We start from the raw sequence: 25,140 nt of genomic DNA on the forward strand, positions 1-25,140 counted from the left end.
CGCGTGTCAATATTTTACTAAAAATCTTATTCTGTGCGGATTTTGCTATATTTCCAACTGTGACATCCAATTTTGCTATTCCTGCAAATATCTCATTTTTAACACTCCTTTCACTTATGGGCTTGAAATATTTAAAAAGCTTAACAAGTGGAAGTCAATTTTAATTGCGGAGGAAACAACAATATAGGGGCTTGAACACAGTGGTTGAAGGCAAATTTAATTATATATCACTCATAGAACTATTGAAAATTTTCCTAAGTACCTTAGGGCTTAAAAAAGTTTTAAAAAAATACTCTTGTTGATCCAAAATCTACACCAATTTTCTCATTAACCAAAATAAAAAGAAAAAATTTATGTTAAAATTAACACAATAATAAATCACGAACACAACCAATCTCAATAGTTATTGTTGTAATTAATAGACAGTTAATTGTCAAATAAAAATGTATTGACTATTAACATATATTGATAGTTTGATAGATCTATTGGTATGATTTTTTTTATTTGACTAGTAATTGTTTTAGTATCTTTTTAAGGATATTTTTTTTAAACTTAGTGAGATTTTGTGAAATTTTATGTTTTAATCAAGATTTAAAATATCAATGTTGATGGATATATCAAAGTCTTAATTTTACGAAAATTTCGATCTCAATGGATATTTCTAAAAAAATATAGAAACAAAAAATTCAAAAGATAAATTTAAATTAGTAAATAAATATTTTATTATTTTCAAATAAGGAAACATGTCTATTATTTATATTATACTTATATTGGTGCCATTTTGATGTTTATTTCTTTGTGATTTGTGGATTTCTCTATGATGTAACAGAAATATCGATTCGCTCCTTTTATCGATAGGAAATACAAAAAATGTCGCATGACTAATTGGCACCCAACGCATATAATATATTTGATAAACCATCGTTTAGATTTGGCTATTCTTCCCTACATGATCGTTTAGATTTGACCATTTAGATTTGGTTATCCAAATCTAAACGATTTTTTTCAAAATTTTTTGGTAGACGATCATTTAGATTTGACTATTCTTTGGTACACGATTTTAAATTTGGGTAGCCAAATATAAATGATTTTTTTCAAAAGTTTTGGGTATACAATCGTTTACATTGGTGCACGATCGTTTATATTTGATTATCTAAATTTAGGTAGCCAAATCTCAACGATTTTTTTCAAGATTTTTTGGTACACAATTGTTTAGATTTGGGATACAATCATTTATATTTAGTACACGATCGTTTAAATTTGGGTAGTCAAATCTCAATTATTTTTTTCAAGATTTTTTTGGCACACAATCGTTTAGATTTAATCGTTTAAATTTGACTACCGAATCTAAATAATTTTTTTAAGATTCTTTGGTACACAGATCATTTAGGTTTGGCTATCCAATATCCCAACAATTTTCTTTCAAGATTTTTATATTTGGCACACGATCTTACCAAACAAACAGTTAAAAAAACTAAAAAAAATAGATTTTTTATATTTGGTACACGATCTTGAACCCAATAACGGTTGAAAAAAATAAAATAAAAATTGCAGAAGAAGAGAAAAAGACGAAGGAAAGGAAAAGAAAAATTGCAGAAGAAAGAAGATGGAAAGGAAGGGCAAACGGAAATATTTTAAAAATTGTAGAAGAGGAAGAGAAAAAGACAATGAAAAGAAAAAAAAAATCGCAGAGATGAAGAAAAGAAAGATGATAAAAAAGAATGGCAAACCTGGAATGTTTAAAAAAAATGGTTAGCTTTATGATATTTTTTCACTTTGTTACACAGACCGTAAAAATTTTGATGGTTTGTTATATTTATGAAAATTAACCTAAAAAATAATCAATTAATTAATCTATTTAATTGATTATAATTTAATCTCTAATATTAATTACTATTTAACCAACAAACCTGATAAATTCTATTGACCTTATTCGAACTCCTATTCAAAATTTCTCTCTCAATACAAAATCGTTAATTATATGCAATATTATTAACGATTTGTTCTTAACATCAATTCGAACAATTTGAATTTCTTGATCACACCGTTCTAAGTTTAATTACGTTATGAGTTATTAGGGAACCTAATCTATAGATCGTGAATGATAACTTGTAAAAATACAAGTTATAAAAACTTTTATTTAGAATAATGGAGAAGAATTGAGAGAAAAGTGAGATAATAATTAATAAATTCAAGAAAAGAATAAGCTAACACGATCCAGAAGTTACAAAAGCCAAAACACCTATCTATCACAGTTTTTTATGTGTTAAATGCAAAATATAGAAAAAGAAAAAAAAACACGGAATAAGAGCTATATCATGCCACACAATATTGAGAAAATCTGGCTCACGTTAACCAACTATGCAGTGACAAATGCATACCATACGATAAAGAATCACTATGAGACGATGAGTTGGTAAGAATGTCAAGGAAGATGCCAGAAGACAATCAGAATGACACAAGGTGCAATAATCAAATTGCATAATTATATGTCTTTACACGTTACAATTAGAAATATCTTTAACTAACGGGATTGTCCACTATAGTCCCTAGCCGCACTCTTCTCACTGTAGATATATTTGTGTCTACTTGATATAATCATGATTAGTAAATTGACCCTTTTACAGGTTGTTTGCAATTTCGGCTAGGTCAAACTATCGCTTTACCTTCAAAATTACATCTTGTTCCTTATGTCTTACTGGTTCTCTAATGAACAATTGGTTTACGGTCTAATCACACTAAATTGGGTCTCTCTTGGATCAATGAGAGGGGTCCCTTGTTCAAGTCTTGGAGTTAACACTTAAAAGAACAACCACTCTACTATCCCCTAGAAATGAGTACGAGCATATTCCATCTTACACCATATATCCCTAGCTATCTACTCCATTTTACCACAAAAAAATAGGAGGTCTATTGAACTAGTGCTTTTGAGGTGCTCTCGTCTATGCATATCTAAAGATAATCCCAAATAAACAAAAGTTCATAGTTAACTCAAGAATAAAATCAAGTTACCTAGGTCATTGAAATCAAAATAATCAATTTTAATCGGTAAACGAAGTTTATAATGTAAAAGTAACTATCACATTTCTCGATCTTATGCTATATAGGATGCTCTCACTCACATGTCTCCACATGAATGATTTAGGGTTACATTTTCTGTACTAAATACATAGCAACCCACATCTACAATATCTCCAAAATAAGGCGCCCAACCCTATTCTTGTACTATAGACTATATAGACTATATATAGACTATCAACTTGAACTTGATCCATTTTCATGTCATCTATACAAAGCTTAAAAATTCATACTATTGTCAAGGAACCCTAGTTTATTGGATTTAGAATTTATAACAAGCAAATCACTTATTCAATAACAATTTATGGAATAATACCTCAATAACAACTTTATTGTATGATAAAATAGTTTATCATTCACAAATCATGAATTTTAGGACATAAAACCCAACAATTATTTGCTAGTCGAACCAAGTTTTTAAAATTTTAGCTAATAGATATAACAATTTTTTAAGAACCTGCAAAATAGATTGAAGAGTTATTAAACACAAAAAATTGGATTTCGTATTTGAAAAATTTCTTTACTGAATATGATAAAATGAACTAGTTTATTTACAAATAAAGAAAAATTTTACTTTATATGTGTGGTAGACTTAAATAGAGATCTATCGCTTGATGAAAAATATTTTGTCATATTTGTAAAACAGTATTACAGGTTAAAAAAAGTTTCCTCTAATAAAAATTTAATTCTCAAATATTTGAATACGTTAAAAACTCTATTAGATATAAAATTGAAATTCCATAAATTTTTTAGAAAATCCAACAACCTATTAAGTGGTTTTTAAAATTTAGAGACCTTAAAGATTCAAATCTAATAGGCAAGTTTCCAATAGTGAAATTTAATATTGTTGCACTTCGGTCTTGAACTCACGTCAGTTCGGCAAGCTGTTACGTAGGAATTAGAACAGTAACAGCAAAGCAGATCAGTACTGGAACAAAAGCTGTAAAACAGAAACGAGATTAATAGATGGCTGAGTCGTGGAACACACTCTCTTTAAGACATTTTGCAGCTCTGCTCTCAATTGTGCAAACAGATAATAGCCCCGTTGTCTCCAGAATAAAACAACCTCTCGTCTTCAATTGATTTTGTACGAAAATCAATCGGTAATAAAAAACACTCAAAGAAAAGACACACTATTGCTCGGGAACTTTAGTTTATATCACAGAAGAGGGGAATGATTTTTGTATATACTGGAATGAGAGAAAACTAAGATATATATAGTGATAGATGATGGGAGGCCAACGGTCACAAATTTATGGTGAGAGCAAAATGAGGGAAGCAATGGGGGAGAAAATCATGGAAACATTAATAACGATAATCTCAATTAATTTTCAAAACTATTTTATTTAATGAAAATAAATAAATAATTGTTTTAACGTTTTGGTAAGTCGTATCTCTCCTCTCCTCGAGATATATAAACATATCCACATTTGCTTATTTCCTCCCTCCTTTCGAAACTTGGGTGTCCTAAGGGCCCAAACTCATTGATCAAACAATGAGTATAAAAAGGGACTTCCACATTCAAAATTAATCAATGTGGGAATGCAATTGGAAATAAAATAATATTATATTTTCCTTTCACAATTTCATCCAATAATCCCCTACTTGAAAATTTTTTACTATCAATCCCCCACTTGAAAGTTTTTGAAATATTTTCATCGAGTAGTGTCTGTCTCTATAGTGCTATATTTAAGTAAAGGTGTCTAATGACTTGAACCTCTACATAGTGACAATAGTTTAAAGCATTGTAAAATAACTCGATGTTTTAAACTTTACTTCTAATGTTATTGCACATATAGCATTATTTGAGTGAAGTTCGTGCTTTATGGCCTTGCACGTATATCTCAGATTAGTGAATGCTCTAGGAATCTTCCTAGAATTTTATTGGAAGCGGCCCTCGCTTCTACATTCACAAAGGTGAATCTATCGAGAGTACTCCTGTAGCTAGGTACCCTATTTGATATCAAGTATAGATTTCATTAAGAACAAAGTTTAGCCTTCTCATATGCTTCAGGATGTCATGCTAATCACTAAGTCATAGGAATGGAACTCCTAATCATTTAGCATGATTCTCGTCATATTACTTGTAATCAGTTACTATCCATTGAACTTGTTTCTTGGGGATCTCGAGTCTTTCAAGTTGGGTTTACCTCATAGTAATTCAAATTTTAATAGGCGAGTCCCATTTTTTTATGAGGTTTTAAAAACCTTCTCTCTAGCTAGTTTTTTCATCAAAGGATCAGCTAAGTTGTCATCAAACGTACATAATCCACTATCATTGCACCAATAATGAGCAATTCTCTAATGGTACTATGCTTACAACGTATCTGTTGTCTCTTACCATTATAATAACGATTTTAAACTTTTGCGACAGCTACAGTACTATCACAATGGATTAGTATTGCTAGTATCAATCTTTCCCATGTGGGAATCTCTGATAGCAAGCTTCGAAGCCAGCTTGCTTCTTCACTAGCAGTAACTAGTGCTATCATCTCTGACTCTTTCATTGGTTGGGCTAAGATTGTTTGTTTCTTGGATTTCCTAGCAATAACTCCTCCTCCTATATTAAAAATATAGCTACTTGTAGCCTTTGAGTCATTTGATAGGGACTTCCAATCAGCATCGTTGTAACCTTCAAGTAAAGCATGAAATTTTTTATAATGTAATCCTAGGTTTTAGGTTTTCTTAAGATATCTCATTACTCTTTTTATTGCATTATAGTATTCTAGACTAAGTCTGTTGGTAAACCTACATAGTATCCTACAGCATAAGTTATATCTAATTTTTTATGTAATGAGATTGATCTAAGCCCATTTTCAGTTCTGGTAATTTTGATACCTAGGATTACATCAGGTTCTTCTAAGTCTTTCATGTCAAAGTTTGCACTCAACATAGATTTTACATCATTTATGACGTGCAAGTTTGATCCAAAGATTAACATGTCATCTATGTATAAGCATATGATAGTACATAACCTATCTTCAGTCTTATAGTAGATACATTTGTCACTCTCATTTACTTTGAATCCTTTTTACATGATTAAGTCGTCAAAATTTTTGTGTCATTGCTTGGGAACTTGTGTTAGGCCATAGCGAGATTTATTTAGTTTACAAACTTTGGATTCTTGATCTTGAACTATGAAACCTTCAAGTTATTCCATATAAATCTCTTCTTTTAAATCACCATTTAGGAAGGTAGTTTTGACATCCATCTGATGGATTAAAATATTGTTCAGGGAAGCTATAGACATCAACACTCTAATTGAGGTGATTCTAGTGACCGAAAAAAAGTATCAAAGAAATTTATATTTTCCCTCTGCCTAAATCCTTTTGCTACTAATCTAGCCTTATGTTTATCTACTAATCCATCAGGTTTGAGTCTCTTCGTTAAAACACATTTACAACCTATTTCTTTGCAACCAAGGGGTAAGAAATAACTAGGTACCAAGTTCTATTAGATTCAAGAGAGTCGATTTCATCATTGATAACTTCTTACCATAAATTGGCATCTACTAAGGATAAGACTTCTGTTAGATCTTTTGGATCTTCTACGTTATACATTTCGAAGCCTTCTCCAAAGTATTTTGTGGTTCTAACTCTCTTGCTTTTTCTAGGTTCATGATCTACTTCATTTTCTTGGGGTTGGATCCTAATTGAAGGTAGACTACTGGAACTTGAGCCCCCATTAGTTTGACCATTTAAGCCCCCACTATTTCTAGATTTAAAAGAAAATTTATCCTCGAAAAAATCTACGTCATTCGATTCTATGATTACTTTATTTTCTAAGTCATAGAATTTATAGGCTTTATTGTTTTCAGCGTATCCTATGAAGATACATACATATCCTCCAATGCTGGCCACCTTGGTTGTGTGATAATCTCCCAGAAGGATATTCTTATCCTTAACCTCATTATATTTTCTAAAAAGACTAAGGTCGTAGTAGACATGGCAGAATGCACTAGTGTCTAGTCATCAACCTTCAGACTCCCCAATAACATTAACTTCAGAAATTATAGCTACTAACTCATCTTCTATCAGGTTCGCCAATGCAGTAGGACAATTCCTATTTCTACAATTTATAGCTAAATGTCTAAGCTTATTAGAGTCATAACAAACAATTGTATCGTACTTCTGGACTGAAGGTTATTCTGTTTGTTGGACCCATATTTCATCTTGTTTCCTTTCAACTCCAGGTCCGATTTCAAAACTGCAATGGGCTTCTTTCTGGGGATAGCATTCACATCCTCCTTTTGATCATGCTTCCTTGCCTCCTCCTCTATCCTTAATCTTATAATTAGGCTTTCTAGTGAGAACTCCTTAGTTTTGTGCCTTAAAGTGTTTTTGAAATCCTTCCACAGCGGAGGTAGCTTATCAATAATAACAACAACTTGAAATCGATCGTCAAGTGGCATACCTTCACTGATAATTTCATTGGCTGTTTTTTGGATTTCATGTGATTGTACTTCCACGAATTTGTCATCAGTCATTTGATATCGCAGGTATCGACTCACAGCATACTTCTTTGATCTCTCTTCCTCAATATCATACTTCTTTTGCAGCGCATCCCACACTTCTTTTGCAATAGCCATGATACTCTAATAATCATACAATTCTTCAGTAAGTCCATTAAGAAATAAATTCTTATAGATGAATCGGTTTTTGTCCATGTGGTGAGTTCCTTCATTTATTCTTCCGTAGGATTTTTTTCTAGGACTTTCGGCTTTTTAGTAGTACATGCGGCAACCACCTTCTTCAACGTGAGAAAAAATAGCATTTTTTTCCACCTTTTGAAGTGTGCTCCTTCAAATCGAAACGGTTGGTTCGGTTGAGATAGAAAGACATCAATTTGGATTGAAATTGTTCGGCCATCACAGTAGAAAATGGAACGTTTTAAAACTGTTGTTGCACTTCAATCTTCAACTCACGACTCGGTGAGTTTGGCAAACTGTTATGTAGGAATTAGAATAGTAACAACAAAGGAGATCAGTACTAGAACAAAAGATGTAAAATAGAAACGAGGTTAATAGACGGCTGAGTCGTGAACTTTTGCTAATAATCACCACTTTTGCTCTCTTTAAGACGTTTCGCGACTCTGCTCTTGATTGTGCAAACAGATAATATCCCCATTATCTCCAAGATAAAACAACATTTTGTCTTTAATTGATTTTGCACGAAAATCAACTGGTAATAAAAAAACACTCAAACGATAAAAACACTATTGCTCGAGAACTTTAGTTTATATCATAGAAGAGAGGAATGACTTTGTATATACTGGAATAAGAGAAAATTAAGATATATGTAGTGATAGATGAGGGGTGGCCAACAGTCACAAATTTATGGTGAGAATTAATGAAAGTAAGTAAAAAAGAATATATATATTATCTCTCCTCTCCTAGCCACACCCGACCGATGATGGTGCGTGTGGAGATATAGACATATCCACATTTGTCTATCTCCTCCCTTCTTTCAAAACTTTTGGGTACTCTAAGGGCCCAAACACATTGATCAAACAATGAGTATAAAAAGGGACTTCCACACTCAAAATTAATCAATGTGAGAATGGAATTGAGAATAAAATAATATTATATTTTCCTTTTACAAATTTTTCATCCAATATTTAACCTCTACGAATCCCTACCTCGTATACTATTAAACCTAAAAAGAAGTTTATAAGTTAACTTTAAATGACTTTTTCCCCCTCTATTCTCATTGTCCAGGAAGTTTCTACGTTGTATGCATTTTCTCTGTTGTTCACGTATCACTAGATAATATATTATTTTAATTTATGACTTCCACGCAAATTCTTAAATGTTTGAGCAAATTGTAAAATAATATGATGATAGTTACAATTATATCTATGAACTTTCAAAATTAAAAATTAAATTGAGTTCTAAAAATTTATCGAAAATTTAAAAATTGACAATCAAACTTATATAATTACACTGACTTTATAAGTTTAAAATTTTAATGTACAGTTTTTATAATTAATTTAAGTTTGAAACTCAAATTTTAACATTTAATATAAGGATATCGTTGCAATTATCACGTGGTAGCAGTACGTTTTCTTTCCTATCAAACAACTTATTGGACAACGTATCTATGTAAAGTTGTGATACCATTGTAGTTCTCAATATTTTTGTTCACAGTTGTCTTTAATTATCGTTTGTCATTTAAGAACAATTTAAGAATAATGTGGGCCCAATGGAATAAAACATTTGACAGGTATGTCTAATGCTGAAAAATAGATATACAAGAAAATTCCCACGACATAAGACATGAATATTCAATTCTGGAAGAGACCAAAAGTGGATATATATTAATGACATTGACTACTGTCTTCCAAAACATTCGTCCAACAAAACATTAAATTTCTTAAGATTTTCCATTTTTTGAACATTAGTTGTTCTTCCACTTCAATTATTCCATTTCCTGAGAATTAAGCCTTCCTTTTTACTCCAAATTTGGATTTCGCCCATTTCCCATTTTTGGAGAAATGGTGAGATGTAAAGTCAAATGGCTTCCAATGGAGGAATTCTCAGAGCCGAAGAATTCTTTGTGTGTATGAGAGAAATAGAAAACAAAGCCTTAAACCAACAATTTTTTCTCTTCAAATCACACAGAAAAACAGAAAACAGAAAACTCAAAAACGTTTGTTTTTCTTGTTCCTCTAAATTTCTGACCATTCAATCTCGGATCTCTCCCTCTTTATTTCCTTTTCATTGATCGTTCATCGTTGTCTATACCTTTCCCTTTTTTTTCCCGATCTTTGTAGGGGAAAGGTAAAAAAAACATATTGTTATAGGGATTTGAAACCTAGTTTCGAATTTTGGGACCTGGGCTTTGCTCGAAATCGTTGTGAAAAAGAGGGTATAATCATGGATCTCGAGCGAGAGGTTTTAGTGGGTATGTTGTTATTGTCATTTTGTATACCTGGGTTCTGCAATTTGGTGTTTGAAGTTCAACATAAGTTTAAGGGTCGAGAGAGATCACTGAATGCCTTGAAATCTCATGATGTTCGTCGCCATGGTAGGCTTCTTTCTGTCATTGATCTCGAACTTGGTGGCAACGGACACCCTGCCGAAACAGGGTTAGCCATTTCTTACATCATATTTTCATATTTTCTTAGTATATATTTCCTGTGTTTTTGTCTCTGATTAGATGTTTCTGTTGATGCATTTTGTTTTTGGGATGTGATGATCTTTTAGTCTATGTTATATCATGATTTTAAATGGTTCTAGAGATCAATTTTTAGATGGTTTCGCGTTATCTTAGCTCATTGAATCAGAAATCTGGCCTATGTTTTACTCTGCATTAATTATGTTTTTGATGATTGAAGCTTGGATTAGGATGACACGATATAATCCTACACCATTCTATTTAATATTTACTATATGAATTAAAAATACGTCAATAATAAACTGACTTTATTACTTAGAATTTCTTACTTTCTCATCGTTTTTCTTTAAACTCGTTAAAGGAAATTTGTTCTGCCACGATGAGCATAGAACGGTTTCCTTTGAAGCCAAAAATTTAAATTCCTCTCATATTTGTTGTACTTAAAAAATGGAAAAGAAATATGTTCTTAGATTCCATTTAGAACCATTTCTAAAGTTAAAGTGTTGGATTTTCAAACCTAGGGATTAGATGGACACTGAATCAGAACATTGGGAACTAGATGATAAAATACAAAAGAGAATCTTTCTTAAATAATGTATTGGTTTATGTTTACACCTTACCTCTCATCTTTCCTGTTAATTATTTGTCACTTGGAATGTTAAATTGTTTCTTTTGGTGAAACACAAAGGTTATACTTCGCCAGAATTGGCATTGGAAGTCCTCCAAAAGATTACCATGTGCAAGTGGATACAGGGAGTGACATTTTATGGGTGAACTGTATCGGTTGCAGAAATTGTCCGAAGAAAAGTGATATTGGTGTATGATTCTTCAACATTGGAATTTTCTGTAAATTGCTTGGTGTGCTTGAATTTCTCAACCTCTGATGGATCATGATGAAAAATAACCATTGATTGTTCACTTATAGGTAGAATTGCAACTGTATAATCCGAAGAGCTCCAGCACTTCAAACTTGATTACTTGTGATCAACCATTTTGCTCGGCTACATATGACGCTCCAATCCCAGGTTGTAAGCCAGATCTACTCTGCCAATATAAAGTTATCTATGGGGATGGAAGTGCAACAGCTGGATATTTTGTGAAGGATTATATTCAACTCCAACGAGCTGTTGGAAACCATAAAACTTCTGTAACTAATGGCAGTGTAATATTTGGGTAATTCGTTTTCTTTTCTGTTTTTTTTTATAGAAAAACCTCATAAAGCTCTTACTTCTTACGACTAAAGTGAACTAACATAATAACTACTAGCCTAGAAGGTCTATTTTAAGCCTTGCGGTATTTGCATTTGGAAAAGGGTTAGTAAGAAAAGTAGTACCTGATCAATCAACTGAACAATTTCGTCATTCTTCGAATCTTCCTGACTTCACCTATATGGTTGCTTCTTTAATGACTACGCAATTGTTTAGCTATTCAGATGTCTCCTCATTTCTTTGTTTCAAATTACAACTCTTTTCCACTAGAAACACTTTCCTGACTCAAGATTTATAATATGTCTAGCTTCACTTGGACTTATCTCTGGTTTTTTTAGCAGAAAATCTCGATATATGGCTTCTTATCTAATCTAATGTCTAATGCACTTTTATTCTTTTTAATTGAGCACTTGTTGATCATTAAAAGTTTCTCCCTTTTGTAGTTGGAAAAGTCTTATGATCATACAAGTTCAGTTAACTAATGCTGCTTTTACTTCTTTATCTCAAGTTGACTTGTGTGGTTTAGGTGTGGAGCTAACCAATCTGGGGAGCTTGGTTCGTCATCCGAAGCACTTGATGGAATACTTGGTTTTGGACAGGCAAATTCATCTATGCTTTCTCAGTTGGCTGCAACTGGGAAGGTCAAAAAGACTTTTGCACACTGCTTGGATAGTATATCAGGGGGTGGGATTTTTGCCATTGGAGAAGTAGTTGAACCAAAATTGAAAACCACACCAGTGGTACCTAATCAGTATGTGTACTACCTCTTCAAGTCTTATCTGTTCTAATCTGCATACATCTTCAATAAATAAATAAATAGATACAATCATATTTTGCCCCTTATTATGCTCTTTGAATTAATAAATAAGTAGATACAACTTCCAAACTTGATGTTCCAAATTCCTATATGCCTGCTACATCATGCCAAATCAGGCTATCAGCTAACACTTATCCAATAAGAATTCCATGTCACCGTTATGTTCGTGGTTACTATTCAAAGTTGAAGAATCCTCATCTTTTGAAATTGGCTTTAACTTTTGAAGGTCTTAGAAAACTTATCACATGCTCCCGTAATTGACACTCTTAAAGTTTAAGGACTAAACTAAATAGGTGCAACTACCAAACTTGATGTTCCAAATTCCCCTCTCCAAAGTTTGCTTCTTGTTACATGAATTTACGAGTCTTCTATTTATCACAAGGAAGCTTTTTACATTAACCTTTTTTCCCCTCTTCCATCTATTTCAGGGCTCACTACAATGTTGTTCTAAATGAAGTTAAGGTAGGGGGCACTGCTCTTGATCTTCCTCTTGGACTCTTCGAAACTTCTTATAAAAGAGGAGCAATCATTGACAGTGGCACAACACTAGCTTATCTTCCCGAGAACATTTACCTGCCATTAATGGACAAGGTATTTGAGCAAAAAGGCCCTTCTTACTGTACGCTTTTTTGCAACCGAAGTCTAAATTTCCTTTTCCTAAAATTAATATATAACTTATGTTGTAGATTTTGGGTGCCCAGCCTGATCTGAAGCTACGTACAGTTGATGATCAGTTTACTTGTTTTCTTTTTGATGGAAAGTAAGATACTCTTATCTTTGTTGTTTAGTATTTTTATAGCTAGACATATCATATGATCTAGGAAAGATTTAATCCATGGTGATCACCTTCTTAAGACTTAATATCCTACGAGTATTCTTAACATCTAAATGTTGTAAGCTTAAGAAGGTTGTTCCTTGAGAATATTGGAGATGTGTAAGTTGACTTGGACGGTAATGGATACCAAAAAGAAAATAAAGAAAGAAAAAAAAACCCACCTGATCTTTCCTGAAGCAAAAACTCACACAACCTATAACTAAGAGGAGAAGAGGGTGGTGATTTTCATTTCATCATTTAGGGGTTCACCAACTTTTTAGAGCAGCACATATAAAGAGATCACGTTTGATAAAAAAAAAAGTTTGAACGTCATAATCACCATTCAACTCTTCAATATCAGTGTCATCGTATAAGTATTTAATCAAAAACTTTTGAAAGATTAGGAACAAAACACCAAGTGTGTGCTTTATGTACTAATTGTTATACATAAGGGGACTTCCCTTCAACCTATCGAAGTGAAAATGATCTCATTCTTGCTATTATTTGATTGTTCTAAAGAAACTTTACTCACTTTTCTGTCTTGTTTGTCCTATTTCAGTGTGGACGACGGATTTCCTACAGTGACATTCAAATTCGAGGAGTCCCTAATCTTGACTGTTTACGCTCACGAGTATCTCTTTCAAATTCGGGTAAGTAATCTACTTTTTTTTTTTGTTACCATTTGTTATTATTGTGGGGACTGTTCAAGTTTTGGACCTTAATATGCTTTTAATTTACAATTCACTTGTCAAATATTTTAAAATAAAAACAACTTTCAAAATTATTTTTCTTTACTTTTCAGGAAAAAAGAGAAAACAAAAAAGCACCAGTTTCAGTGTTATTAAATTCTATGGACTATTTTTTTTTTTTTTTTTTATTTGTCCTAGTTTGGTTTGAAATATTTTTATTTTGTCCATGAGCCTGAAAGATCAATTTAAGCTTTTACCTTGTTTTTTTCCCCTTTTCCTTTTCTTTATAAGATTACTTGACAGAAACATGATATATATAAGGCATCATTTGATAGTCTATCTGGTTTTTCGTTTTTCATTTTAGAAACTAAGTTTATAAAAATTGCTTTTACCATAAATTTTTGGTTTTCTATCCACTCCCGACTAATGTTGTCAAAAACCAAAGCCAAAATTTGAACATTGAAAAAATAGTAAAATCTTGTTTTGCTTTTAACAGTTAACTAAGAATTTGAGTTTTCTTTTCTTTTTCTTTTTTTTTTTCTAAAGATAGGTGTTTGAAATTTAAGAGAAACAAAATCATTAACAAACAAAACTTAAAATAGATTAAGAAAATATAAGATAAGTAAATAAATAAATATATACAAGAGACGAATTCAATTGATTATAAAATCTAAAAAAACCAAAGATTTATGAGTATAATGGTTCCATATTTGGGGGTATGTAGGATGATGTATGGTGTGTTGGGTGGCAAAATAGTGGAGCTCAATCCAAAGACGGAAAGGAAGTCACTCTCTTGGGAGGTATCTTCTTATCTTCATTCTCATCTACCTCATATAATATTTTATAATCTTTTTGTTAAAACATCAGTCCCCGTAATTTGGGAGTTAGTCAATTTTAGTCCTTGTAATTTAATACCTCTTAAGTTTTATTAAAAGCGTAGGGACTAAATCGAACAAAATTGAATGTACAAAGACTAAAAGGGTATTTAACCAAAAACTAAAATTAAAATCTAACCTTGTTTAAATCTTTAAACTAAATATTTCACGATTATAATAGTAGTGATTCTTAGCTTGATTTCCTCTTCCATGGATTTTGAAATGCAGACTTGGTTCTTCAAAACAAGTTGGTTTACTATAATCTTGAAAATCAGACCATTGGTTGGACTGAGTACAACTGTGAGTTTCTTTCAAACTTTCAACTTATTTCCTTTTATTAATTGCTTTTTGTTCCATCATTTTTTCTTCTGAAATTAAAAATGAATCACTTGAAAAAAGTAGATGAATCTAACCTAAACCGTTTTGAAGAAAATAATTATTTCTAGTTTGAGTATTAAAATAACTATTCTTTGCAATTTTAAAACTTGATGAAGCAAAATATTCTATGATTGGATTGAGTTCCATTATTATTTAACCAAGAATAGAGAAAGAATAGGTTAGGTTGATATTGGGTATATATTCTGAAGGCAAAGTTATCATTGAATGAATAAATTAAGAATAGGAATGAAAGGAAATGTATGAAGATTATGACAAAATATGGATCGGTGTTTGGACACACAGGCTCATCAGGCATAAAATTGAAAGATGTAAAATCAGGAGATGTTTACACAGTGGGAGCCCACAAACTGTCTTCAGCACATTCCCTTCTTGTCATTGGCAGATTACTTCCATTTTTATTAGCTTTTACTCTCTTTTTTATCCATTAGATTCTTCCACAATACCCACCGCTTCTTCTTCTTCTTCTTCTTCTTCTTCTTCTTCTTCTTTTTCTTTTTTTCTTTTCCCTTTTTTTCTTTTTTTAACTTTTGTTGTATCATAATTTAATTTCCCGCCACAAATGGAAATAATTAATTCCATCTTCCCAGAAAAAGAAAAAAAAAAAAAAAAGAAAGAAAGAAAGAAAAAAAATCAACCGTTGACCTTTTTTCTTTTTGTTGTTTTTTTTTTTTTTTAACGTATTGTTGTTGTAAGAGAGAGATATGTTTGCGAGTGTATAATGTAATATAATATATTTGTAAATGACGACAATAGAATGGTTGTAATTTGCTTTAATGCCAATCTCGATGCTTTTATATTCTTCTCTTTTCACCTCATAAACTCATTTCTTTTAATTTTGATTTCATTAATTTTTTTCCCTTTTATTTTAAAAAATATATCTTTTGTCATACCAAATGTGTGCCTTTCATTCTATATTGTTTGGATTTGGAGAACATTGCAGGAAATTTATAATTACATCAACCGAATAAGTAGACTTCAAGTTGAGAATTGTTCATGCATTGACCATAATTGTCCATCTTTTAAAACCATGTTTAAGAGTCCATGCATGAATGAATTTAAAGATAATTATAATGAAAGGTTTAAAATGACCGACTAATAAAATAAATTTAAGAGATTAGTTGATTCAAATCATAAGTTTCATACTACAATATTCAAACATCTAAAAGAACGTGTAAATTGATATATTTATGAAAATTCAATAATTAAATTAATAGAATTATTAGTTTAGGGTGTTAATTTATACATCTCTAGAGTTTAATGGTATAAATTTATATATACCTTTTCTTTTTTACACATTTTAAAGTTTTCTAGTCAATTTACAAGGACCTCAAGTAATCACACAAGACAACATGTAATCTTACGACATTTTGCTATAATTTATAGGATATTAAATCCTACCCATTTCCTTTAAATTTTTTATCAAATCCAAAGGCCCATAACATAAGCATCTACATATATAAGGGAAGACTTTGGCTTTATGTTAACCATTATCATAAAGGCTTAGGGTACAATTAACCACCACAAGCTTAGAGATACAATGATAGACTAACCTTGGTGCTTTTCTTAGAAAGAACTTAGGAGAGATTTTACTTTTAAGATACAATTAAACATTAATAGTTATATGATATCATGCATCCAAAACTATATGCAAAGAAAAATCCATAATTACATACATACATTATTGTTTGAGTTTAACTACTACATGAATTTTTGTTGTAAAAAATATGAATTTTACATGATGAGGCTTCAGTAGTATAGAATAGAGAAAGGTACCTTAGTCTTGTTACATTTATAGTGTGGCCCTCAGAAACTGTACAACAAAATAGAGGATAGCCAGCAGCAGAGCAAATTGGTATGCATCTTTTTGGAAGTTGTCCTCACCTTGAAAGAACTACATACAAATTTGATTACCATTCTAGATTAAACGTGTGTTTCGAGTAATTTAATCAAACGGTTTGATTAGATGTTAGTTTCTCTTTCTTTTAAGTTTGTTATATTTTTTAAGTTCATGAACTTTCAAGTTTGTAATCAAGGACATTTCCAAATATAGTAGAATATTTACAAATATAACAAAATTTCAAATTCTATTAATGATAGACGTTAACACTTTATCATTGCCTATTGATGGCATTTATAGTATCAATGCTATTTTGTTATATTTTGTAAATAGTTTTGGTTCTTGAATTTTTAATGTTATAAATTTAGTTATTGAGCATTTGAATTTTCCAAAATTTTGTGAAATTACGAGACACAAAATTGAAGGTTCACTTTTATATTAGACACAAAGTTTAAGAGTCAAATAGATATGAACTTCAAAGTCACTTATAATTTAACCTACGTTTTTATTAAGGATTTCAACCAAAATAGGATTTGACATGACCCTCATCCTTTTAAGGCCGGAGATTTAATCTCTTACCCTGTTGTGATGCTAAAAAAATGAAAATAAGGAAAACAAATAAAAATAAAAACTTTATGTTATTTATTTGTATATTAGCTTCTCTACACATGTGGTTTGAGTCAACCACATAAACATTTGAGAGATTCTTGCACAAACTATTTTGAGAATGAACTTCTATCTTAGCTTTTAAAGTTGAAATTGAAACAAGAATTCCAAGTTTATTTGTTTTCAGAAATCAAATCTATATTTTGAAATTTTAAACGGTTGTTTTTTGTTTTTTAGAATTTGACTACGAGAAAAAACCTTACTTTACTTCACAAAAAATGTAGAAACAAAATTCGGGAAAAAATAAACTTAAATCTAAAAAACATAAAACTAAAAACAAATCATTACATAAAAGAATATACCTTTCTCGAAAACTAGAAACAAGAACCATCGCAACCCACTAAAAATGATAAATTAAAGATGGGTTGGTTACCAACAGAGAAAACTATTTCCAATTATTTAAAAGAAAAATCAAAAAGAAAAAATCAAACAGATATGTTTCTCAAAAACCAAAACCAAAACAAAATACAGTTACATTAGTGAAGGACCTCTAAAAATGAAAACCATCCAGTAATAGTTACCAATGCTATATATTTAGAAGTTAATGAACAGATGACTAAAATAGCATTGGTGAAAATGGGAAGAGTAATTTAGCTTGATAAAGATAGACAACAAGAAGGATAAAGAACACTAACCTTGGTAGGATCACCGGAAGGGTCAGGAAACATTTCCAAGTTCTGTTTCTCGGTAGAGACTCGACCGGTGAGACTGCTGACAGAATCAGCCAAGTCCTTTCCAGCCTCGGCAGAGGCAAAGAGATAACGTGAGGCCCAAAAGAAAGCTTGGGAAATGGCAGAAGAACTCGATACATCCCAACGCTCTTCGTGTTCGATAACTTGGCCACTGATTTGGTTGAGTGTGAACTGTGAATCAACTTTGATGATGAGATCTCCTCCAATGGCTGCTACCAAGGATTTAGGTTTCCCTCTGATTGTCCACTTGATGTTTAGTACGCTTGTTGACATCATCACCATTTCTTGCACACTCTGTCCTTGCAAACCATATAGGATATTACTTACATGACTGGTTGCTGAGATTTTGAGTTAAGTTTCTGCTTTGTGCTTAAAATCAATCCTAGTGATTTGAAACTCCAGACTTTGGAGAAAGAGAAAAATGTCATGTTAATTATTGTTAAGCTAAGATCCGTTGGACTCCATTAGTTAATTTAGTTACTCCTTAACTGTTTAGAGATCCGTTAGGCTCCATTAGTTAATTTAGTTACTCCTTAACTGTTTAGGTCTCAAATATATTTAATGTACGTCAAATGTTGGCAGCAGTACTTCTAACTTATCTTTCTATTTGTTTCCTTTTATATATATCTCTCTGAGGTATCCACATAAATATGAGTATATTCATAAAATCTAAAAACCATATTACTTAAATTTTACAAATACATAGTTCATTTCTATAGCTATATAAAGTTGTGATTTGAATATTGTTGCATAGACATTATTTTGCATATAAGAAATCTAAAAACATACAAAACTTGGACCGACAAATCTAAAGGTTTTTTTTTCAAGATTTGGTACACGAATCTAAACGATTTTTCTTTCAAAATCTTTATACACAATCTTTTAGATTTGGTTACTTTCCTAATCTAAACAACCTAAAAAAGTAGAAGAAAAAGAAGAAAGTCATGCACGCAACAAAAGAAGAGAACCATGAAACACTTGAAAGAAATCAGATTTAGTTACCCAAATCTAAACGACGTAAAAAACAGAAAAGGAGAGAAAGATGAAAAGAAATAGCCGCTAAAAAGAGAAAGGGAAGAAGACAAAAAAAAAATTGGAAAGGAAGACCTAAAATATTTAAAATGGGCTAATTTGTTACACGACCAAAATATTGACTAAAATATTTTAGTAGTTTGTTATATTTATGAAAGTTTTCATGACTAAAATAAACATTAATGTCTATCTTGCGATCTATCTAGATAGATTTTGATATTTTGTAAATATTTTAATTTATTTTAGTATTTTACCTCCTTTAGCAAAAAGAAAATATTCTTTTGAAACAATATAATTAAAAATAAATAAATAAAACAACAAAAACAAAGGACAGAACAAAGGAATTGTGGAGGGAAGAAAAGAAAGACGGTACATTTACATTACTTACCTCATCTGAACTTGATCCTAAATGGCTTTTAAATTCATTTTCATGTTTCCATTTCTAATTTTATCTGATGGTTGACTAGGAACGTGCTTTACCAAAGTGTTAAAAAAAATTTATGAACACTTAAAAAAATCAATTCACATTGGTATGCAAATTTTTTATTTTAATACTTGAATTAAAAAAATATATATTTTACTTTTTAGAGAAACAAATATAATCTATTTTATCTTCCAAATTTTAAAAATAAAGAAATCAATAACCAAGTGTCTTTCTATATTATTTTACTGTCTAATACTAATTTACCCAATAAGCATCATTGTTGTATATCGATGATGATTATTGGGTAAAATGATAAAAAGAAAAAAAACAATGATAAAGAAAACTGTTTGATAATTGTATGGTTTTTATTTTTTGTAGCTTTATGCCAAGAATTGAAAATGCTAAAGAAATGTTAAAAACTTAATTTTCTCTTAAAATTAAACTAAATTAAAAAATCCATTGAAAAAAAAGTGAAAGTCATGATAAAGAAATTGGAAACAAACGGTCATAATTTTCAAAAATATAAAACCAGGAACAAAATTGTTATTAAACGGCATTTTTATCAAAAATAGAAAGAAACTATTTAGAAACAACTTTGTTCTCTTTATTTTTTATTTAGTTTATTTTGGCAAATGAATTTTCAAAATGCATTCTCGTCTTCCCAACACCATCTTTTGTTTTTTTAAGTTAAAAAAAAAAAAAAAACAACAAAATCAAAATCCCATTTGTCCTTATTGATAACTATTGGATTTTCAAATAAATTAACTTAAATTATATAAACTAACTCAAAAATAAAATTCAAAATCTTGTTGGATGAAAAGTGAATTATTATTGAATTATAATAACTTGTGTTTTGGATTAAAATAGCATGTATTTTGGGGTACAAATGAATTTAGTTTAGAAATGAAATAGTAAACGAGATTATTATGGTATTTTATAATACTAGAACAAGTTTTAATGACTTTTTCCACTCAAGTTCATCAATACTGTTATAGTCGTGAAATAAGAAAAAAGCAAAGTATTACCGTAGTTGGATTGTCAAGCGCACTGGTTGCCCATAGTTGTCTTTTATACTTTTCTCGACCCGTGAATTTCCTAATCGGATCCTGCATTTCATAATTTCAATCATTTCCCCTCTAAATTTCATCTTGAAAACAGTTCAAGAGCAATCACACCAAATCAATTCCTCTATGAAATCCATAAAAAGTAGGCCCATATTAATTCGATACCTACCTTATACTTGACAAAGACCGCAAAATTTCCAAGAGATCGATCGCCTTGACGAAGTTGAAGAATGTCTCTAGCAAGTTGCCTGGCAGTAGATTCAACCAATGGGCTACTGATGCACTCAAATTCGTTGCAGAGTTCACCGAAATCCATGCCGTCTACGATCTTATCAGCCTCCGATCTTTCGACGGCGGATTCCGCCGTCAATTGCTCGGTGCTGTTGGAATCGTTCGCAGCGGCTGCAAAACAGAAACCCTAAGCGTATGAGAGACATTGAGAAATTGCAATCAAAGAGAAAAAGAACAAAGTGCGTGGAGAGAAATTGCAGGCCTCTGAGAGGGAAAGCATGGCGGGATAGAGGAGGAGGAACGGCGAGAGGTGTGGAGGCGCCACGGAGGATCCTGCGGCGGAAGATCGTGGAGGCGGGCGCTGGAGATGGAACGGCGAGAGAAGGAGAGGAAACGCAAGTACTCATTTCTCCGTCCCATTGTGATTACAAACTCCAGCCATTAGTTACTTGTGGTTTGGGTTTCAGCCTCTAACTCCTCTTAGATTTTTTTCTTAACTTTATTTCCATTTTTCCTTTTTCCAAAAATACAATAGTAAAAAGAAGATAACGTGGAACTACGAATTTCAAAGATTACTTTTGAGATAATAATAATTAACCTTATCATAATTTAGATTTTATTTTGCATTTTAGTTTTAGTAGGTTTCAAAATATACATTATACACCATAGTTTTAATATTTTAAAGAAACAATGAATATAGTTCGTAAATGTTAAGTGTATTTTTAATTGAAAATTTTAACAAAATATAATATTGTTTTTTTCCTTCTATTTGTTTCATATATATGTGGTTTGGATCTCCTGTAACTTTTAAAAAGGTTTATTAATAATTTAAACGAATTTTTTAAACAAACTTATTTAACTCTATTTGGTTGAGATGTTAAAGATATTGATTAAATGATTAAATTTTTTTTTTTATCACGAGTATTATTAAAATAAAGAAATTGTTTACGGTGGAATGACTTATTTTATTTTTTTTTTTTTTTTTCCTCTGCAAAATAAAATGTAAAAATATATAGTGAAATTAACTTTTAATAATATACAAATAGTATATGCATTACGAAAGTAAGTGAACAAAAGTAGAATTATTGGGAAAGTTCTTGATCATTGGAGATGAAGTTTAAACATATATTTTCTGATTAAACAGTTGAAAACTGAATTTATTCCTTGTCTCTCAAAATCTTCAGGATAAGGTGGTGAGGATGCTTGTGTGTGGCAGATTTCACGATCGTGACAGTTGTACGAGACACGTGTGGAAATAACATTGGATGATACACTTAGTTTTGAATAAGACATGGACCTGGATGGACTGATCTTGAACCAAAGAATATTGTGAATCGTCGTCATGCATTTGTGGTCGTGGGAAGAGAAGTTTATTATAATTTATTTTAGATTAAAAAATACTTTTTGTCTCTAACTATAAATAACAATTTAATCTAAATTTTGGTTTCTAATAATTTAGTAATGTATTTTTATCTTTTTTTTTTTTATCAATTTAGTTTTTAAACTTTTGTAACTTTCAATTTTTTAACATTTTAGATCTTCTATGTTAAAAAAACTCATCAAAATTCGATGCAATTTTTATTATTTTATGATGTAAATATTGTATTTTAAAAATTTATAGTGTCTCTAATTTATTTATCGGTTTTTTTATGCAATAAATCATATTTATTTCTTCAGTAGGAACTAGATCATTAAAATATTTAGAGTATGAAGATTTAATTATTATATAATAAAGTTTTGGAATTAAAATGTCTTAAATCCTTACAAACTAAAGTTTAAAGACTAAATTGTTACTTCCATCAAAGTGTTGGGGTAAAAGTAATTTTTAATGAAATCTAAATTTTATTTTAGTAAATAAACTATATATTTATTCAAATATTGTTAACAAAAAATATGGTTTATGATTTTTTTTCTATAAATCGATATTTTATAGTATTGGATAAATTTTGCATAATACTATCGAACAATTACCTTGAAATTTAAAGTGATGAATAGACGGATAAATAAGCACATATTGATAGACTCAAAAAAAAATCACATATAGAAAAAAAAAATGTTAATTTAGTAGGCATGGTCGCTAATATACTACTCAATCCTCGTTCCTCGATCCACAATTCTTGATAATCATTATGTTTTAAAACTTATATAGACTTAAAAAAACAAATGTTCATTTCTTTGTGTTACCTCACAACATTTGCTCTTTATCTCTTCCAATATCTAATAGAACCTTTCGTTCGTTCTGACTCGTGATCTCTGTTTCATCTTCTTCTGTCTGAATTTGTTTTCTACTTAGTTATCTCTTCAATAGGTAGGAAATCTGTTAGTTCGAACTTTTTTTTTCTTATCTACATGTGATTGTCTCAATGCTCAACACTCAACATTCTAATCTTATACACATTTCATTTTTGTTTTCTACATGATGTAGTCTCCATTCATCTTCAGTTTTTTGCACACTTTTCCAGTTTGTCATCTAGAAAAGAAACTAGGGTTTACGATTTTGGAATATGCTTCAATATTGTCAAGCATAGTGAGTGTTAAGTATCATGTAGTGTGCACTTAGTGGTTAGCTGCATATAACATTGAGTAGATTACTACGTAATGTGTGAAAAGTAGCGAAGATCCTATAACAAGCATTTAGCAGTGTGCATCGTGCATCGAGTAACGAGTAGCGAGTATCATCATGCATCGAGTATCGAGTATTTCACGTCATGTTTCGTAATTTTTTTTCCATGTTCTTTAATGTACTATGACTAGGAAATTCAAGATTCCAATTAGAGATTGGTCTCTAGGCCAAGCCACTAGCTTGTCCTTTCACGTTAAAGTAACTAATAAGATTGTGAAGGAGAAGCTCACCTCTACTCAACTTTCTCTATTCCAGAGAATAATACCTGGATGATTTGTGGACATGGACATTGTTGAGTTTTATGTCATAAAACTTGTAGATCGTAAATGTAATCTATTGAACGTTATTAATAAAGTTTATTTGTAATTTCAATAAAATGTTATCGATTATATTATTAGTTTTATCTTAATAACCTAAATCCAATAAACATCTTAAATTGTTTGACGAGTCTGAAACTATATGTAGAGACATACATGGATCAATATTCGAGATACAACTTAAAATGTCTATAGTATAAAGATAAGACAGTCTTATCCTAGTATATTTGATACAAATGCAATGATCCAACACGTTCGTGTAAGTGACATGCAAGTTAGGATATCTTATGCAATGAGTTTGCATAAGACCATACCAGAAAACAATAACCACTGGATGTAACTTCGTTAACTAGTTAGATTTCTATTTCATTAGGATGACCTAGGTAACCTAGTCTTAATCCTGAGTGTATTATGAACTTCTGTTCGTGACAGATTATACTTTGATTTGTACAGGTGAGAGTAACCAAATTGTCGACTCAATAAGCATATTATTTGGAGATAAAACCAAGTGAGAAGCTGGAAAGATAATTACACAACACTACAAGAAATAGAGGATCTCCCGACGTAAAAATGATGAAAAACGAGACATGTGCAACGAAATTAAGATCAGATTTTACCTTAATTGCATCTAACTAATTTAGAGATTAACATGAAAATTACCAAAATTAAATGAAATTAGGGTTAAGAGAATAACATACCTTCAAAGACTCTCGTTCCTCGTAATCTCCTCACTAACTTGAACTGGAGACCACCACTAATGTTAACCCACTATTCTTCGGACTTAGAACCAGGTGAAGGGACCTGTTAAGTGAAGAGAATTGAGAAAGAGATGGAAATTGGAAGGTTGGGATTTAGGGTTAAGATAAAAAGAAAAAAATTCTAAATTCTAAATTTTCAAAGAAAAGCAAAAGAAAAAAGAAAAAGTATTCAACAATTTGAAAAATAAGCTATTTATAAGCAATTTACATGCAAAAATGCATAAATACTTCACATTGGGCTTTATTCCCTTCCATAGTTTCCTTGTTCTAATTTATAAGCTCGACTATTCTGAGAATATCCAAGAAAGATTCCTTGTTCTGATTTCACATCCCACTTTCGATGATATTCTCTGTCAGCAAGAATATAAGTACTTCTAAAGATATGAAAATACTTCATATTAGGCTTTCTTCTCTTTCTTAGTTCATATAAAGTGACAGTAGTTCCAGATCCAGTCGTAATTCTATTGTGAATGTGACAGGCTGTGTTAACGGCTTCTACCT

General features: G+C 30.9%; 2 protein-coding genes across 3 annotated transcripts; one reads left to right on the forward strand and one right to left on the reverse strand.

Moving 5' to 3' along the window:
* Window positions 1-9,434: 9,434 nt before the first annotated feature.
* Window positions 9,435-15,789, forward strand: LOC103487194 (aspartic proteinase 39). The gene is made up of 10 exons (XM_008445425.3): window positions 9,435-10,164; window positions 10,882-11,011; window positions 11,119-11,366; window positions 11,928-12,152; window positions 12,647-12,809; window positions 12,905-12,978; window positions 13,592-13,682; window positions 14,446-14,521; window positions 14,825-14,896; window positions 15,278-15,789. The coding sequence occupies exons 1-10, from the start codon at window positions 9,953-9,955 to the stop codon at window positions 15,421-15,423; spliced, it is 1,437 nt and encodes a 478-aa protein (XP_008443647.2). The 5' UTR covers window positions 9,435-9,952; the 3' UTR covers window positions 15,424-15,789.
* An 852-nt stretch (window positions 15,790-16,641) lies between these two features.
* LOC103487195 (uncharacterized) lies at window positions 16,642-21,461 on the reverse strand. 2 transcript variants are annotated; one of them, XM_008445426.3, is made up of 5 exons: window positions 21,204-21,461; window positions 20,880-21,112; window positions 20,672-20,752; window positions 18,134-18,484; window positions 16,642-16,886 (listed from the first exon to the last, which is right to left on the reverse strand). In XM_008445426.3, exons 1-5 carry the CDS (start codon window positions 21,346-21,348, stop codon window positions 16,785-16,787), a joined length of 912 nt encoding a protein of 303 aa, XP_008443648.2. In that variant the 5' UTR covers window positions 21,349-21,461; the 3' UTR covers window positions 16,642-16,784. The 2 variants fall into 2 exon arrangements, with proteins under 2 accessions (XP_008443648.2, XP_050937124.1); XM_051081167.1 differs by having other exon boundaries at window positions 18,130-18,484; window positions 21,204-21,408.
* Between the last annotated feature and the right edge of the window lie 3,679 nt (window positions 21,462-25,140).

Source organism: Cucumis melo, chromosome 2 (assembly GCF_025177605.1).
Source record: "Cucumis melo cultivar AY chromosome 2, USDA_Cmelo_AY_1.0, whole genome shotgun sequence".
In the NCBI taxonomy this organism is placed as follows: domain Eukaryota; kingdom Viridiplantae; phylum Streptophyta; class Magnoliopsida; order Cucurbitales; family Cucurbitaceae; genus Cucumis; species Cucumis melo.

Bases quoted from the DNA above. Each gene is read 5' to 3' on its own strand.
- LOC103487194 (XM_008445425.3), top strand. From the start codon at position 9,953: ATGGATCTCGAGCGAGAGGTTTTAGTGGGTATGTTGTTATTGTCATTT. The intron at 12,810-12,904 runs GTATTTGAGCAA...CTTATGTTGTAG, and splicing joins ACCTGCCATTAATGGACAAG to ATTTTGGGTGCCCAGCCTGA. The intron at 14,522-14,824 runs GTATCTTCTTAT...TTTGAAATGCAG, and splicing joins GGAAGTCACTCTCTTGGGAG to ACTTGGTTCTTCAAAACAAG.
- LOC103487195 (XM_008445426.3), bottom strand. From the start codon at position 21,348: ATGAGTACTTGCGTTTCCTCTCCTTCTCTCGCCGTTCCATCTCCAGCG. The intron at 20,753-20,879 runs GTAGGTATCGAA...TATGAAATGCAG, and splicing joins CGGTCTTTGTCAAGTATAAG to GATCCGATTAGGAAATTCAC. The intron at 18,485-20,671 runs GTAATACTTTGC...TTGCAAGGACAG, and splicing joins CGCTTGACAATCCAACTACG to AGTGTGCAAGAAATGGTGAT.